The sequence below is a fragment of the Anomaloglossus baeobatrachus genome, chromosome 2 (genome assembly GCF_048569485.1).
Source record: "Anomaloglossus baeobatrachus isolate aAnoBae1 chromosome 2, aAnoBae1.hap1, whole genome shotgun sequence".
Classification (NCBI taxonomy): domain Eukaryota; kingdom Metazoa; phylum Chordata; class Amphibia; order Anura; family Aromobatidae; genus Anomaloglossus; species Anomaloglossus baeobatrachus.
Genome location: NC_134354.1, coordinates 435,957,466 through 435,973,843, shown reverse-complemented (window position 1 = coordinate 435,973,843; position 16,378 = coordinate 435,957,466). Strand labels below are relative to the sequence as shown.

Here is a 16,378-nt window from a genome sequence, read left to right as displayed (position 1 = left end):
CTCAGTGTGCTTTACTGCACCCGCCCCCAGCTCTGATTGGAGAGATCGGCCTTGTGACCCATCTCTCCAAGCAGTACCGTGCATCTGGGACCGGGTGAGCTCGCTGTAGGAGATCGCTCTCCTTAGCTTCTCCCTCCGTGGAATCTGAGGAGAGCGATCACTGCGGGCGCCCATCTGTGAGTCACAGCCCCCGATCCACCGCTGCCCTGCTCCATGTGCTTCGCCCCTGCTCTCCGCTGCGCCCCTGCATCTGACGCCGCTACTCTCCCCCTGCATGTGACGCCGCTACTTTCCGGCTGCGCCCCTGCATGTTACGCCGCTACTCAGCAGTAAGAAAGCAGTGGCGTCAGATGCAGGGGGGGCGCAGCGGCGTCAGATGCATGGAGGCATCTGACGCCACTGCTCTCACGCTGCGCCCCCCAGCCTGCATCTGACGCCACTGCTTTCTTTCTGCTGCCTGCTTGTATCTGCCGCTCCACTGCCCCTGCATCTGCCGCTCCACCGCCCCTGCATCTGCCGCTCCACCGCCCCTGCATCTGCCGCTCCACCGCCCCTGCATCTGCCGCTGCACTGTCCCCATCAGCTACTGCACTCTCCCCATCAGTCGCTCCACCGCCCCTGCATCTGCCGCTGCACTCTCCCCATTAGCCACTGCACTCTCCCCATCAGTCGCTCCACCGCCCCTGCATCTGCCGCTGCACTCTCCCCATCAGCCGCTCCACCGCCCCTGCATCTGCCGCTGCACTGTCCCCATTAGCCACTGCACTCTACCCATCAGCCGCTCCACCGCCCCTGCATCTGCCGCTGCACTGTCCCCATTAGCCACTGCACTCTCCCCATCATTCGCTCCACCGCCCCTGCATCTGCCGCTGCACTCTCCCTATTAGCCACTGCACTCTCCCCATCAGCCGCTCCACCGCCCCTGCATCTGCCGCTGCACTGTCCCCATAAGCCACTGCACTCTCCCCATCAGTCGCTCCACCGCCCCTGCATCTGCCGCTGCACTCTCCCCATTAGCCACTGCACTCTCCCCATCAGCCACTGCACTCTCCCCATCAGCCACTGCACTTTCCCCATCAGCCGCTCCACCACCCCTGCATCTGCCGCTGCACTCTCCCCATCAGCCGCCGCACTCTCCCCATCTGCCGCTGCGCCCCTGCATCTGCCGCTTCGCCCCTGCATCTGCCACCTCACTCCCCCATCAGCCTCTGCGCCCCTGCATCTGCCACCTCACTCCCCCATCAGCCTCTGCCCCCTCCCTGATCTGCTGCCTGCTCTCTCCCATCCCCATAATCCTCTGCCCCCTCTCCCCCCTCCCGGATCTGCTGCAATCCTGCTGCCTAGATCCATTCTGTAAGGTAGCTATCCCCAATCTCACCTCCCACTGCCATTCCACCCTTCCCCTCGCCCCCCCTTCCTCCGCCGATCCTCCATCCGCCGCGCCCTCTCCCATCTTCCGCCGCGCCCCCTCTCCCATCTTCCGCCGCCCCCTCTCCCATCCTCCGCCGCGCCCTCTCCCATCCTCCGCCGCGCCCCCTATCCCATCCTCCGCTGCTCCTGCATCCGTTGCGCCCTCTTCTATCCTCCATCCATCTTTTTTCCATCCCACCTAGTCCCCCCCCCTTTTTGCAGCACATCCGTCACATCGGGTGATGTGATGCGAGATTTGTGCATTGCCCTCACGTGTGGCACTTGCTTTAGTGTCAGCTGCAGGCGCTCATTATATATATATATATTATATATATATATATAATTTTTTTTTTTTTTTTTTTTTTTTTTACCGACGTCTGTATTTTTTATTTTGCCAAACTAATATTTCTTTGTATGGGGGGGATCTAGTTTCCAACATGGGGTCACATGTGGGGGAGCTCCACTGTTTGGGCACATCAGGGGGATCTCCAAACGCAACATGGTGCGGCTAACAATTCCAGCTAATTTTCCATTTAAAAAGTCAAATGACGCTCCTTCCCTCTGGAGCTCTGCCGTGCGCCCAAACAGTGGTTTTCTGCCACATATGAGGTATCAGCGTACTCAGAACAAATTGCCCAACAAATTTTGCAGTCCATTTTATCCTGATAACCCTGTAAAAATTAAAAAATTGAGCCTAAAATAACATTTTTGTGGAAAAAAAAAAAAGTACTTTTTTGTTTTTATGCCTCAATGTATGAAGCACGTGAGGGTTCAAAGTGCTCATTACCCATGTAGATTTATGCCATGGGGGTCTAGTTTCCAAAATGAGGTCACTTGTGGGGGAGCTCCATTGTTTAGGCACCTCAGCGGGTCTCCATACGCAACATGGCGTACGCTAATAATTCCAACCAATTTTGATGTGAAATGGCGCTCCTTCTCTTCTGAGCCCCGCCGTGTGCCCAAACAATTACTTTCCACCACATATGAGGTATCTGTGTACTCAGGAGAAATTGCACAATACATTTTATGGTGCATTTTTTCCTGATACCCTTGTGGAAAAAAAAGCTACCTGGTTGAAATAACAATTTCATGGTAAAAAAAAAATATATATATTTTCACGGCTGAACATTCTAAACTTTTGTGAAGCCTCCAGGGGTTCAAAGTGTTCAGTAAACATCTAGATAAATTCAATGAGGGGTCTAGTTTCCAAAATGGGGTCACTTGTGGGGGAGCTTTAATGTTTAGGCACCTCAGGGGGTCTCCAAACACAACATGGCATCCACTAACGATTCCAGACAATTTTGCGTTTGAAAAGTCAAATGTCGCTCCTTGCCTTCCGAGCCCTGCTGTGCGCCCAAACATTTGATTTCCACCACATAGGAGGTATCTGTGTACTCAGGAGAAAATGCACAATACATTTTATGTTGGAATTTTTCCTGATATGCTTGTGTAAAAAAAAGCTACCTGATTGAAGTAACAATTTTGTAGTAATTTTTTTTTTTATTATTTTCACGGCTCAAAGTTATTAACTTTTGTGAAGCCCCCAGAGGTTCAAAGTGCTCAATAAACATCTAGATAAATTCTATGAGGGGTCTAGTTTCCAAAATGGGGTCACTTGGGGGGAAGCTCCATTGTTTAGGCACCTCAGGGGGTCTCCAAACGCAACATCGCATCTGCTAATTATTCCAGACAATTTTGCTTTCAAAAATTCAAATGATGCTCCTTCTCTTCCGAGCCTTGCCGTGCGCCCAAACAATTGATTTCCCCCACATATGAGATATCGGTGTACTCAGGAGAAATTGCACAATTAATTTTATGTTGCATTTTTCCTGATACCCTTGTGAAAATGCTAAATTTTATGGCTAAAGTAACATTTTTGTGTAAAAAAGTAAAATTTTCATTTTTTTCCTTCCACATTGCTTTGGTTGCTGTAAAGCTCCTAAAGGGTTAATAAACTTATTGGATGTAGTTTTGAGCAGAGTGAGGGGTGCAGATTTTAGAATGGGGTCACTTTTGGGTATTTTCTGTCACCTAGGTCTCTCAAAGTCACTCCAAATGTGATGTGGTACCTAAAAAAAATTTTTGTTGGAAAAATGAAAAATTGCTGATGAACTTTGAACCCCTCTAACTTCCTAACGGAAAAAAAATTTGTTTCAAAAATTGCGCTGGTGTAAAGTAGACAAGTGGGAAATGTTATTTAGTAACTATTTTGTGTGACATATCTCACAGATTTATGGGCATAAAATTTCAAATTTTGAAAATTGCGAAATTTTCAAAATTTTCGCCAGATTTCCAAAATTTTCACAAATAAACGCAAAAAATATCGGCCTAAATTTACCATTGACATGAAGTACAATATGTCACGAAAAAACAGTCTCAGAATCGCCAGGATCCGTTGAAGCGTTCCAGAGTTATAACCTTTCAAAGTGACACTGGTCAGAAATGTAAAAAATCGCCAGGTCTTTAAGGTGAAAACAGGCTGGGGGCTGAAGGGGTTAAGCTTAGTGGTACCATAATTTGTATTGCAACAGGACAATGACCCAAAATGAGCTTCCAGACTATGTAAGGCTATGTGCACACGTTGCGTCGTGTCCCTGCAGAAATTTCTGCAGGGATTTGACAGCACATGTGAGCGTCAAATCGCTGCAGAAACACTGCATAATGAATGCAGTGTTTCTGCAGAAAAAAAGGCGATTTCATGCATTCTGGATACAGCCTCTCCCATAGACAGAGCGGGACCTGCATCCAAAGCGCACGGAATAAGTGGCATGTTGCTTTTTAGAACAATTTAGAACAAATTTTTGGCATCCAAATCGCTGCGCTCTCAAACACAATATGCGCACGGATTATGCACAATGTTCATAGATTGTGCTGGGGACGCAGGACACATGCATTTATGCTGCGGTGCAATATGCAGCGTAAATGCATGAAATTCGGCAACGTGCGCATGAGCCCTAAAGGCAATGTGACCTAAAAAGGAGGGGGATGGAATACTGTGTCAGATGACTTTGCCTCTACAATCACACAAAAGCAACCCTACTGAGATTATTTGGGATTAGTTGGACTGGACCACAAGAGTGAAGGCCAAGCGCCCAGTAAGTGCTCAGCCCTTTGGGGAACTCATTCAAGATTGTTGAAAAGCTATTTCCATTTCATGTCACTACTATCTGATGAAGCTGCTTGAGAGAATGACTTTAGTCTAAATCTACAATGTCCACACTCCAATAAGAACAAGGAAACAATTGCATAAATCGATGCGTAAAATTTTGACTTGGACAGTATTAATCACTACTTCTCTCTAACCCCAATTTATTACCATTGTCCTTCTCTCCCAGTTCATTTTTGTGACTCCGCCCCCTTCGATATATAAATTCAGTAAAGATAGAAATGAAAAAGGAAAAAAAAAAAAAAACACCTTCCATGAATTGCATATGCCTCTTCTGGCTAGGATCTTGCTATCCTGCTGAATGTCATAAGTGGGACTATGACAACATCAATGGTTTCTTGTGATACCAATAGTGATTCAAGTATATCCACATCCATAAAGAACCAACATAAGGCTGTGTGCGCACGCTGCAGATTTACCGCGGATTTTTCTGCGGATTTGCTGCAGAAAATGTTTCTAACATTTCTGCAGTCATTCCCCAGCAAAACCTATGGGTATAAAAAAATGCTGTGCACGCACTGCGTTTTTTTATACCTGCGGATTTACCCGCGTATTTTCCGCTGCGGAATTTATGTGCATGTCACTTCTTTTCCGCAGGTACCTGTGGTTTTTGACATAGATAATGGTAAAAAACCGCAGGTACCAACCCGCGCAAAAATTGCGGCAATACTGCGGCAATACCGCGGATGCGTTATTACCGCGTTTTTTGCAGCAGGTGCGGTATTCTGCCACAGGGTGCAGAGCATGGCATGCGTGCGGGCATGCATGCATCATGCACGCAGACAATTGCATGCAAGCGTACGTGTACGCAGAGCATTGCGTGCGGGCATGCAAGCAGAGCATTGCGTGTGGGCGGGCGTGCATGCAGAGCATTGCGTGCGTGTATCTAATCCTCTCTTGTGTGATACTGTCTACTTATGTAATCATTTCCTGTGTGATACTGTGCTGAGTTGCTGTATCTAATTCTATCCTGTGTGATAGTTTGCTGAGCTGTGTATCTAATCCTCTCCTGTGTGATTCTGCCTGCTGAGCTGTGTATCTAATCCTGTCCTGTGTGATACTGTCTGCTGAACTGTGTATCTAATCCTATCCTGTGTGATACTGTCTGCTGAGCTGTGTATCTAATCCTAACCTGTGTGATACTGTCTGCTGAGCTGTGTATCTAATCCTATCCTGTGTGATACTGTCTGCAGAGCTGTGTATCTAATCTTCTCCTGTGTGATATTGCCTGCTGTCCTTGGTGACTTTAGACATTTCTGGTCACCAACAAAATGGCTCCGCACTGTGATCCTACATTTCATCTTCCCTTATGCTGTTGGAAACCCCCAGATTGGGAGGGGGAACTGTGACATCACAGACAGGAGGGCAGATTCTGCCCACTTTTACTGAAGCTGTAATGCGAGCTAGTTCTACAGTAGGATTTCAGTAGGATTTCAGCAGCTGCTCCCTCTAGTGTTTAACAGTGGAAAATATCAAACTTTTTTAATTTTTTTTATATTTTGCTCACTTAAAAACAAATAATAATAATTAAACAAAACATTAATACTTTACATTTTTTTCAATTATTGAATTTTTTTTTTTTTGGACGACACCTTCCCTTTAAGTAAAATCCATTTTCTAGTGCGCACATAGCCTAAGGGTATGTGCACACGTTTAGTATTTGGTTGCAGAAATTTCTGCACTATTTCTGCATCTGTTGGCAGGAAAAGCACAGGGCAAAACTGCATGTGTTTTTCATTGCTTTCAGTGGTGAAAAATGCAGAAAGAATTAACATGCTGCAGAATATTTTTTGCACTAAATCTGCAAGGGAAGTAAACTCAACATGTGCACTAAACTTCAGGTTTCTCATTGACTTTGCTGGCATCAGCATTTGCTACAGTTTTGTGACAAAACAGCTATAAGAACACATACAAAAACACAATAAAAACACATATGTATATACAGTATATATGTATATATATATATATATATATATATATATATATATATATATATATATAAATTAACCTTTGACATTGATAATTTCTGTTTTTATCTTTTCTTCCCCTTTATTCCTAGAGCCATAACTTTTCCTATTTCTCCGTTCATATATACTTTTCTTTTTCTTTTGCCGGACGAGTTGTACCATTCATTTTATTACTTAGTTTACTGGAAAATGGGGAAAATGGAAACAAAAAAATCAAGTGCAGTGATATTGTGGAAAAAAAACACAATTCTGACATTGTATGTGTAGAAACAATTCCCGAAAAACATTGTGTGGTAAAAATGACCTGGAATATGATTTTCCTTGTCAGTGTGATACCAAACTTGTCCAGTTTTTTTTTATTATTTTAGTGGTGAAAAAAATGAGAAATTTGTCAAAATAAAAATGTTGGATTATGTCACCATTATCAGAGGCCCGTAATATTTTTATTTTTTGGTCGATGGGCTTAATTTTTGCAGGGTGAGACAATGTTTTTATTAATACCATTCTGGAATAGATATGATATTTTGATCACATTTAACAGCATTTTTTGCTGTGAAAAAAAAAAAAATTCACTATTTTGTGATTTTGAATAACATCATGGGGTGCATAGAATGGCGTGGACCCACGCTGGCACACTGTTAATACAGTTGTCGGAGATTGACAACGACATTTAACAGGTTAACAGTCGTGTGCTGAAACTCCACTCCATCCGCAGCTGTTAGAGAGGCAGGTCCTAGAAGTAAGGGGTAAAAGATAGGCCACCTAGTGCTTAAAAATAGTAAAATATTTGTATAAAATTAAACAATTATCAAAGCCAAAAGAAATCTCATTTACAACATTGAAATATCCGTTTTATTCCAGGCCAAGGAGCGTGTAGGGTTGAAAAAGGAGCCAGTCCCATTTTTAGAAAGTTACACTGATACTTCAGGTATGTATTATTTGACTATAGCAGACCATTAATCCAAGTACAAGACCATTACTCTTTGTAAGAAATGTAATTTAAATACACTGATCTAAGTATAACCTGCACAATGTAGATGAGATAGGTTAATGCTTTCCTCGTATAATTACAGAAATATAAATATTGACAGATGGCCACGTAATGGAGGGGAAATATGTATCACAGAGGTGGTTATCCTCAGTGATATAAGCTAGGAACAAGCTACAGTACTTAAAAATACCGAGAGTGTTAATAGGACGTGGCAAGAGCAAGGTTTACGAGCAGTCAGAGAGATGGGTGAGACTGGCTGCTCACATCCTCACCCCAGGGCGTGGTATAGTGGCCATAAGAAAGTCCAGGTGAAATCAATAGCTGTCTAATTTCCAAATGGCCCGGCAGAAAAACAAAGTTCCCCACCTCTTTCTTAGGTGGTCATCTGGGGGTAGAAAAAAACACAGAGGCGGATCCTCCAGAATTTCTACTGGCCCAGTTGTCATTGAGAGATTTTGAATTATTGCAAGTCCTCTGTCAGCTAAGTGCTCCGGTCCCTCAATTACGTAGCAGCTTAGTGCCATTATCCATCATTGAGGTCCTGTTTGATCATATTGATGGATTTAGGACCCCTGGTCAAGTTTGCCTGAGGGCATCAGTATAGCTTAGTTGTCATGGATTATGCTACACGGTACCCGGAGGCAGAATCATTGAGAAATTCCTCTAGTAAGAGTATAGTATCCACCAACCAGGGAGAAGGAAGCCCTAGCAGGTGTACAACGTCAACCCCATCAATCCCTACAAGAATTATTCAGCAGTTCTTCTTTACCTCTCTCACCAAGGCTCTTCTCCCATGATTGCTTAGTTTGGCTGGACGACAAGGTCTAGGAAGAGTTCTGGTGGTCCCAAACGTCTTCCATTTAAGGAATATGGAGGCCACTGTGCTCTTATGAACCTTGAGTACTGCAGAAAAAAAAATTGTAACCTTGGTCAGATCTGTGTCTTGTCACAATTCTGTCTCTGTGCTTCTTGGGCTGATCCTTTGATCTCATGATTTTCATTTGGTCTGATATGCACTGTGAGCTGGGAGGTCTTATATAGACAGGTGTGTGCCTTTCCAAATCAAGTCCTATCAGTTTAATTAATCACAGCTGGACTCCAATGAAGGAGTAGAACCATCTCAAGGAGGATCACAATGAAATGGACAGCATGTGATTTAAATATGAGTGTCTAAGCAAAGGGTCTGAATACTTATGTCCATGTGATATTTCAGTTTTTCTTGTTTAATTCATTTCACACAGAATATAAAAAGTCTACAACCCTCTATAAATATATTAGGTCATCAAATTCTGATCGGTGAGGGTGCAACAACAGGCCGATCAGTTATTCCCGATGCTGCTGATGGCCGTGACTGCTTGGTTGCAGAACTGCACAGCACAGGTTCGTCAACTGTATAGTGGCCACAGCTTGTTACTGCATATCTACCCCTATTCGAATCACTAGCAGGCGGATCTGCATTGCCTGGCTGTGGCCACTCTTCCATTAATGTTAAAGTCCATGCAACCCTTATAAATGTCATCCATAATCTGTAAATTTCCTTTGAAAAAATAAACTAATCTTTTTGGCTGAGAAAAGAAATATAAAGATCTAAAATAATGTAGTCGCATAAATATACACACCCTTAAATTTATACTTTGTTGAACTACCCTTTGAATTTGTGACAGCATTCAGATTATTTGGGCATCAGTCTATTGGCATGCCACATCTAAAATTTGCACTTTGCACACTCTTCCTTGCAGTAGCGGTTTAGGTCAATCCACACATTTACAATTGGATTCAGGTCTGGATTCTGGCTGGTGCCGCACACCAGAGCTATGGGGTACTCGGTCCCAGGCCTGGTTATGTTGGGAAGTGTCACGGGTGTAGTGGCCAGTGCCCAGTTCCGTGACCCTGGGGGGTGAGGTCGCTTTCAAAAGGGGGATATTTACAGGGATAATTATAAAGTTTTTGTCGCGACTCCATTTGCGGGTTGCGGCTATATAGATGGAGCCGCCGCTGCACAGTCTCTCACGCTGGGGCTGATGTTAATGGCAGCCTGTATGTTGTGGCCCTTCACAAGTAGGGCCAAGCCCCAGGGGTTAACAGGGTGGCTGTTAGTGAGCTGTAGTCGCCGGTAATAATGGAGACGAGGCAAGAGCTCCGGTTCAGTTGTTTTTCTCACTGGTTAGGAGATTGCCCGAGAGTGTACTGGTCCACTGCTGATAAGTCTCTGGTTATCCGGTGCAATATCCAGATGGTTACCGGTGTCAGTGTAAATGTCCTGTTTGTCCTTGCTGTCCAGCGATCAGCAGAAGGAACCTGGGCCTCACAAGCACCAGGCTCCGCAGCAGAAAGATGAGCTAGGTCTCGTCCCATAATAACCTAAACCAAATTTGGGATGGTTTCAGCTTTCAAAAGAGAAATTTATAAAATCAATGAATGAATTTAAAGTCAGGTAATAAGCTTTTATTTAGATAACATGGATAAGCGACAGAACTTTTGTCAGGGACTGTATGTGTCACTTCCTCTTATACCCCATGTGGCACCCGGCCCCCAGTGGTTGTCCTGGTGACTGGGAAGTCCCATACAACTGGATGACTAAGGCTAGGTTCACGTTTCCGTTGTTTTGGATCAGTCACATGCGTTGCTTGACGCTTGTCAGTACCGGGGACTGCATGGCTGGGGCCAGGTGAGTGTGTGTGTGTGTGTGTGTGTGTGTGTACATGTAGAGTACGGGAGGGGGCGGAGCCGAGCGGGGAAGTGTCGGGCTCCCTGCACTCGTAGCCAGGGTAAATATCGGGTAACTAAGCAAAGTACTTTGCTTGGTTACCCGATATTTACCTTGGTTACAATCGTACACCGCTTAGCGCTGGCTCCTTGCACATGTAGCCAGGGTAAATATCGGGTAACTAAGCAAAGCGCTTTGCTTAGTAACCCGATGTGTACCCTGGTTATGTGTGCAGGGAGCCAAAGAGAGCATGCGCAGCGAAAGCATACGGATTGCGCTGCTCAAAAAACGTTACAGGCTGCGTTCCTATTACCTCACGGTCAGTCGTTCCACGACTTATCAGTCGGGCGGAGGATGCAACGCAGCATCATCAGTCACAATCCGCCGCTCATACAAGTCTATGGGAACAACGGAATCCGCCAAACGGATTCCGTTGTTTACCAGAGCTGCGGATTGTGACTGATACAAATTGATGGAAATGTGAACCTAGCCTTACTCTCCCTGTCCACTCCCCCCTGTGGGAAAGGCACCTAACTGCATGTGTAATGTGTCTGGTGTGAGCACCAGCAAACCACCTGTCACTTACCCCAGATAGATACTTCTCCTTAGCTCAGCTGCAGTACCCTGTGGTGACCAGAGCCTCAGGGGCACCACACTGGGCTATTCCAAAATCTTGATCTTTTTCTGGCAAAGCTATTCTTTGTTGATTTGGCAGTATGCTTAGGGTCGTTGTTGTGCTGAAATTTGTCTTCATCTTAATTTTTTTAGCAGAAGCCTAAAGTTTTATTTGCAAAATTTACTGATATTTGGAATTGTTCATAATTGTCTCCACTTTGACTAAAGCCCCACTTCCCGCTGCCGATAAACAGCCCTAAAACATAATGCTGCCTCCTCCAAGCTTCACTACATGTATAGTTTTCTTTTATTGAAGCGCAGTGTTGGCTTTGCGCCAAACATAATTTTTTGGAACTATGGCCAAAAAGTTCAACCTTGGTGTCATCAGACCAAACACATTTTCCCACATGCTTTTGGCATACTCAATGCATATTTCGGCAATACATAGCCAAGCTTGGATGTTTTTCGTTGTTAAGAAAAATGCTTCTGTCTTGTCACTCAAAGCCACAGGCCAGAAATATGAAGAATACAGGAGATTGTTGTCACATGCAGTACACAAAAAAATAAATGTTCCGTTTAATGTTGCTTTGGGCCTCTTGGCAGCCTCCCAGACTAATGTTGTTGTCATTGCATCAATCTTTGAGTGATATCCAGTTCTAGGTAAATTTACTGTTGTGCAAAATTTAAGCCACTTCTTGATGAGTGTCTTCCCAATATTCTATGGTACCATGTTTTCCCGAAAATAAGACAGTCATATTTTTTGCCTCGAAAAATGCTCTAGGATTTATTTTTGGGGTAGGGCTTATTTTTGGGGAAACACGGGTTGCGGGAAAGGTTACCCCCTCCCCCCAATAAAAGCACCCCCCTCAGGAGAATCATACTTCCCAGACCTTGGACAGTTGCGTCGCTTTGAGGTCTTCCTGAGATCCACCGCGGGTGCTCCCATCAGTCCTCCCCTGCTTCCAACTAACACAAACATACACACACACACACACCTGGTGATATTGTACTACTTCTGGTTGGCAGTGCTGTGGAATGCGACAACATGCGGTGGAACAAATGGAGAACCTGCGGTGGAACACATCGATGCAATCCACTACAGGTCCTCACATTCCACAGCGTCTCGGTTGGGGTCTAGTGAGTATAAATGCAGGATCTGCCTTCCCTTTTTTGGGGGTGTCTGCTTTCTTTAATGAGGTGTCCTCCAGTATTCTTTAACTTTTTTTTAGTTACACAGGCACTTCATTATTGAATGGGAACGAGGGCTTATTTTCGGGGTAGGGCTACTATTTAAGACTTAGTCAGAAAAAGACAAAAAAATCTTACTAGGGCTTATTTTCAATGTAGAGCTTATTTTGGGGGAAAACACGGTATATCTAATGTCTGACATTTTTTTTTGCCCTGCTACTGTCGTAACTGTTGTAAGCAGTTCACAGACCATGGCTTTTGCTGCAAAATGCAACTAAAAATATCACTAAAATCCTACTAAAACAAATAAACATTATATGGTATTAATCAGATTCACAATGCCACCTGTGTAGTGACCACTATTTAATATGAGTTTAAATGTGATTGACTAATTCTGAAGACAACCAAATTTATTTTAGTTTAGTTAGTTTTCTTTTCCCACTCAAAATGATGTTTGTTTTTCGATAGTTTTTAATGTTTTGGGTAACATTATAAGGTGGAAAACATTCTGAAATGATTGTTCTTGGTATGATTTTTTTTCTACATCTCAAAAACCTGACATTTTAACAGGGGTCTGTAGACTTTTTAAATCCTCTGCATAAATTGACAGTTTAACAATGAAATTGCAACACCAAGAAAAAAACATCATGGAATTATGAAAATCACAAGAATGATCAACATGTTAATGATATGCAAGTGATGAAATAATGGAAACAAAATGTTCTAACTATCTAAATGTAGTTGGTATTAAGTATGAGCTCAGAAATACATGCACTTACACACCTTGGTATACTATCAATGAGGTTATGAATGGTTGTCTGGGGAATATCTGCTATGCTGAATGCAATTGGGCACGCAAATCATCAAGATCTGCTGCTGGCAGCTCCCTTTGTAATTGCCGATATAGGACATTCCAAATTTGTCACTGCCTAGAGTGAGTTTGAACAGAATTCTCCTACTTGTGCCAGTGCGAACAAAGACATTTCTGCAGCAGAAAGGCCTAATTGTGTATGCACCCCAACTCCTGTACTGCGAATGTGTCTGCTTGTTCTAGACAAGATACAGGGAGGAACCATATGATGTTAATTCATGGGGCAAAAGGGTGCACGCGGCCAAGTCCTCTGTTTGACTTTGTACATTGTTTAATATGTGTTTGGAGGATGACAGACTCCCTTTAAAGTCTCACCAGACTGAAACAGAGCTTTAATTATGAATTCATGTTATGACCGGTTTCTGAGTAAATATAAATAATACATTACCTCCCCTTTTTTGTAACAGACAATATGGAATTGAAAGATTATGCGTCCATGGACTCCACCAGCAAAGAATCAGAGCCACTGGAAACTTCAGAAAAGCCTGCATTAAGGAAGTTAGTCATGTGTCGTGCTTTCCAGGCCCTAGCAGTTATTTCCACCTTTTTTATTGGACTTATTGTAAAATTAACTGTTAAACAGCAATAATGAAGAAATAAAGCCCCTTGGTGTGTGACCTTCACAATGATTACAAGGATGTCCAATTCCCTGGACCCAGGCTAGTAAAATATTAGAATGCAATGCTGCTACTGCAGAAATTCTATGGAGTTGTGTATGTGTTTAATTTATTACAATTTTGCACTTTACAAAGAGATGGGAACATGATTTTTAATATTTTGTGGTATAAAGGACAAATTTTTGTAAAGTGAAGAGACTGCCTTTCCTTTAGCAGAACCATGCAGGGTTTTTTTGTTTTAAATAAAAACTTAGGTTACTTTTACCCAAGAAGTACCTGCTTGTAGAAAATATGCAAATTCACAGTCAAGAGTTTGAAAATTCTCCATCCCAAGAATTTTTAACATTATCAAAAGCGGTTTTGTTTTATACGCTAAACCAATGACTTTACCATATTCTCTTCATTTCCTTTTTTCGTTGTAATTCATATGTATTTCACAGCATAAACTAATAAGGAAATATCTTGCATCAATTGTTCATCTTATCATATTTCAACTTGGTATGATCGAATAGCTCAAATATTCGGCTTCGCGAATATGTGCCGAATAGGTCGCCGCTATTCGACAATTCATGAATATTCAATGCGATTCGGAATTATTTGGGCTTCCCATAGACTTACATTGCGCATCGAATATTCGCATATCGGCGACCTATTCGGAAAATATTCGCGAAGCCGAATATTTGAGGTATTCTATTATCCCTAATTATTACATAATCAACAGTACTGTAAATATCTCTTATAAAGAGCAATACAGGGCTTAGTTTAGTTCCAATTCATACTCATGTACAGTACAGTTGTCATTTTTTCTTCTTCCATTAGATCAATGAAACTTGACAACTCTGGAAATCTTCACTGACATTAGCCCTTTACCGCTGAAGCTTGTTTTCACCTTCCTGACCAGGCTAAATTTTTCTGTACAGTGTCACTTTATGAGGAAATAGTTTCAACATAGACTGATGAGCAAAAGGGTAACAATTAGGGATGATCGAATACCTCAATTATTCGGCTTCGAGAATATTTTCCAAATAGGTCACCGATATGCGAATATTCGATTCACAACGTAAGTCTACGGGAAGCCCGAATAGTTATTTGGGTTTCTCATGGACTTACATTGCACATCGAATATTCGCGAATAGTCGAATAGCGGCGACCTATTCAGAAAATATTCGCGAAGCCGAATATTTGAGATATTCGATCATCCCTAGTAACAATGTTTTGAACTTTTGACATTCAGGCGTCGTATCTTACCATCCACTACAACTTCGAATGTGAGACTACCTTCATTTTATAAACTATTCGTTTTATACACAATCATCTTGGCTACCTCATACATAAATTGGACTTTCAACTATTTAGCATATGATCAGTTATGCAGATTCTTGTCTTGTCACAGCATTGTTTCAGTTTTTGCTTCTAAAAATCTAAATTTTAAATTTTATTTTAGTATTTTGTAAAAATACACCTTTGGCTTTCAACACTGCCCGAATTCTTCTGGGCATGTCCTTGATCAGATTGAAGCATGTCGCTACTGAAATCTGATCTCCGGTCTCTTCTACACATTCCCAATGTTGGTGCATACTGGTCAACTCTCTTGGGTATGTATACAGCTTTGTTTTCAACTCTACCCACAAGTGTTCGATTGGGTTGAGATCTGGAGATTATGGGGGCCAATCCAGCACCCCTACTTCATTTTCATTAAACCATTTCTTTGCCAATCTCAATGTATGCTTCGAGTTGTTGTCCTGCTAAAACACTATAACGTCCTTTTCATACCTATAGTACTCGTGTGCATGAAGTAACTTCTTGTAGGAAACTCACATATAGCTCAGCAATGAGACCACAATCAATCCTGGTCAAGTATCCAACAACTTTGGCTGTGAAACAACCCCATATCAGGCTTTCTCCATCAAACTCGACAGTTTCTTCAAATTCTGAATCTGATAGCCCCCTTTTCCCCTTGTTTCATCCAGACCCATTTGCATTAATCAGATCAGAGTTTATAGATTTTCGCCTCAATCCAACTCAATCCATGTCAACTGGCTGCAAATGTGATCTAGTTATTGCCAACACCTGTTAGGTGCCACAGGTAAGTTACAGGTGCTGTTAATTACACAAATTAGAGAAGCATCACATGATTTTTCAAACAGTGGCAATACTTTTGTCTACCCCCTTTTTTTATGTTTGGTGTGTAATTATATCCAATTTGGCTTTGACAATTTTTTTTTTTTTCACGCACTGTGCGTGTGTAAATTTATATAATAAAATATATATATATATATATATATATATATATATACATACATACACAAAACGTGCCCACATTTTAAAAACTGCAAGTCTTTAGAAAATATTCAAATCCACATTTTGGAAGTTTGTTAACCCTTTAGGTGCTTCACAGGAATTAAAACACACTGGAAACAAGAAATGAAAATAAGTTAATGTCCAGAAAAATGTAGGGCAGCAGCAGAAATTTGACCATACCATTTGTTGTGCAATTTCTCCGGCGTATCTAAGAGAAGATATCCAAGAGGGAAATGAAGAGGTGGAGTCTCTATGGGTGGAGATACAAGGAGGGAAAACTAATAAAATCCTCATAGGGGTTTGTTATAAGCCACCAAATATAACAGAAACCACTGAAAATGTATTATTGAAACAAATCGACAAAGCAGCAAATCACAATGAGGTGATTATTATGGGGGACTTCAACTACCCCAATATAGACTGGGAAACTGAAACCTGCGTATCTCAGAAAGGAAACCGGCTTCTGTCAGTAACTAAGGATAATTATCTGTCCCAACTTGTGCTGGGCCCAACTAGAGGGGCAGCCCTTCTCGACTTAATTTTAA

The 16,378-nt window shown here is 42.5% G+C and overlaps 1 protein-coding gene across 1 annotated transcript in view; it reads left to right on the top strand.

The window, feature by feature from the left end:
• Positions 1-13,504, top strand: part of LOC142289823 (multidrug and toxin extrusion protein 1-like) — a 131,304-nt gene extending 117,800 nt beyond the window's left edge. The window contains exons 16-17 of the mRNA XM_075333753.1: positions 7,405-7,471; positions 13,323-13,504. Coding sequence (XP_075189868.1) covers positions 7,405-7,471; positions 13,323-13,504 — 249 coding nt within the window. The remainder of the gene's footprint in view (positions 1-7,404; positions 7,472-13,322) is intronic.
• Positions 13,505-16,378: the final 2,874 nt, after the last annotated feature.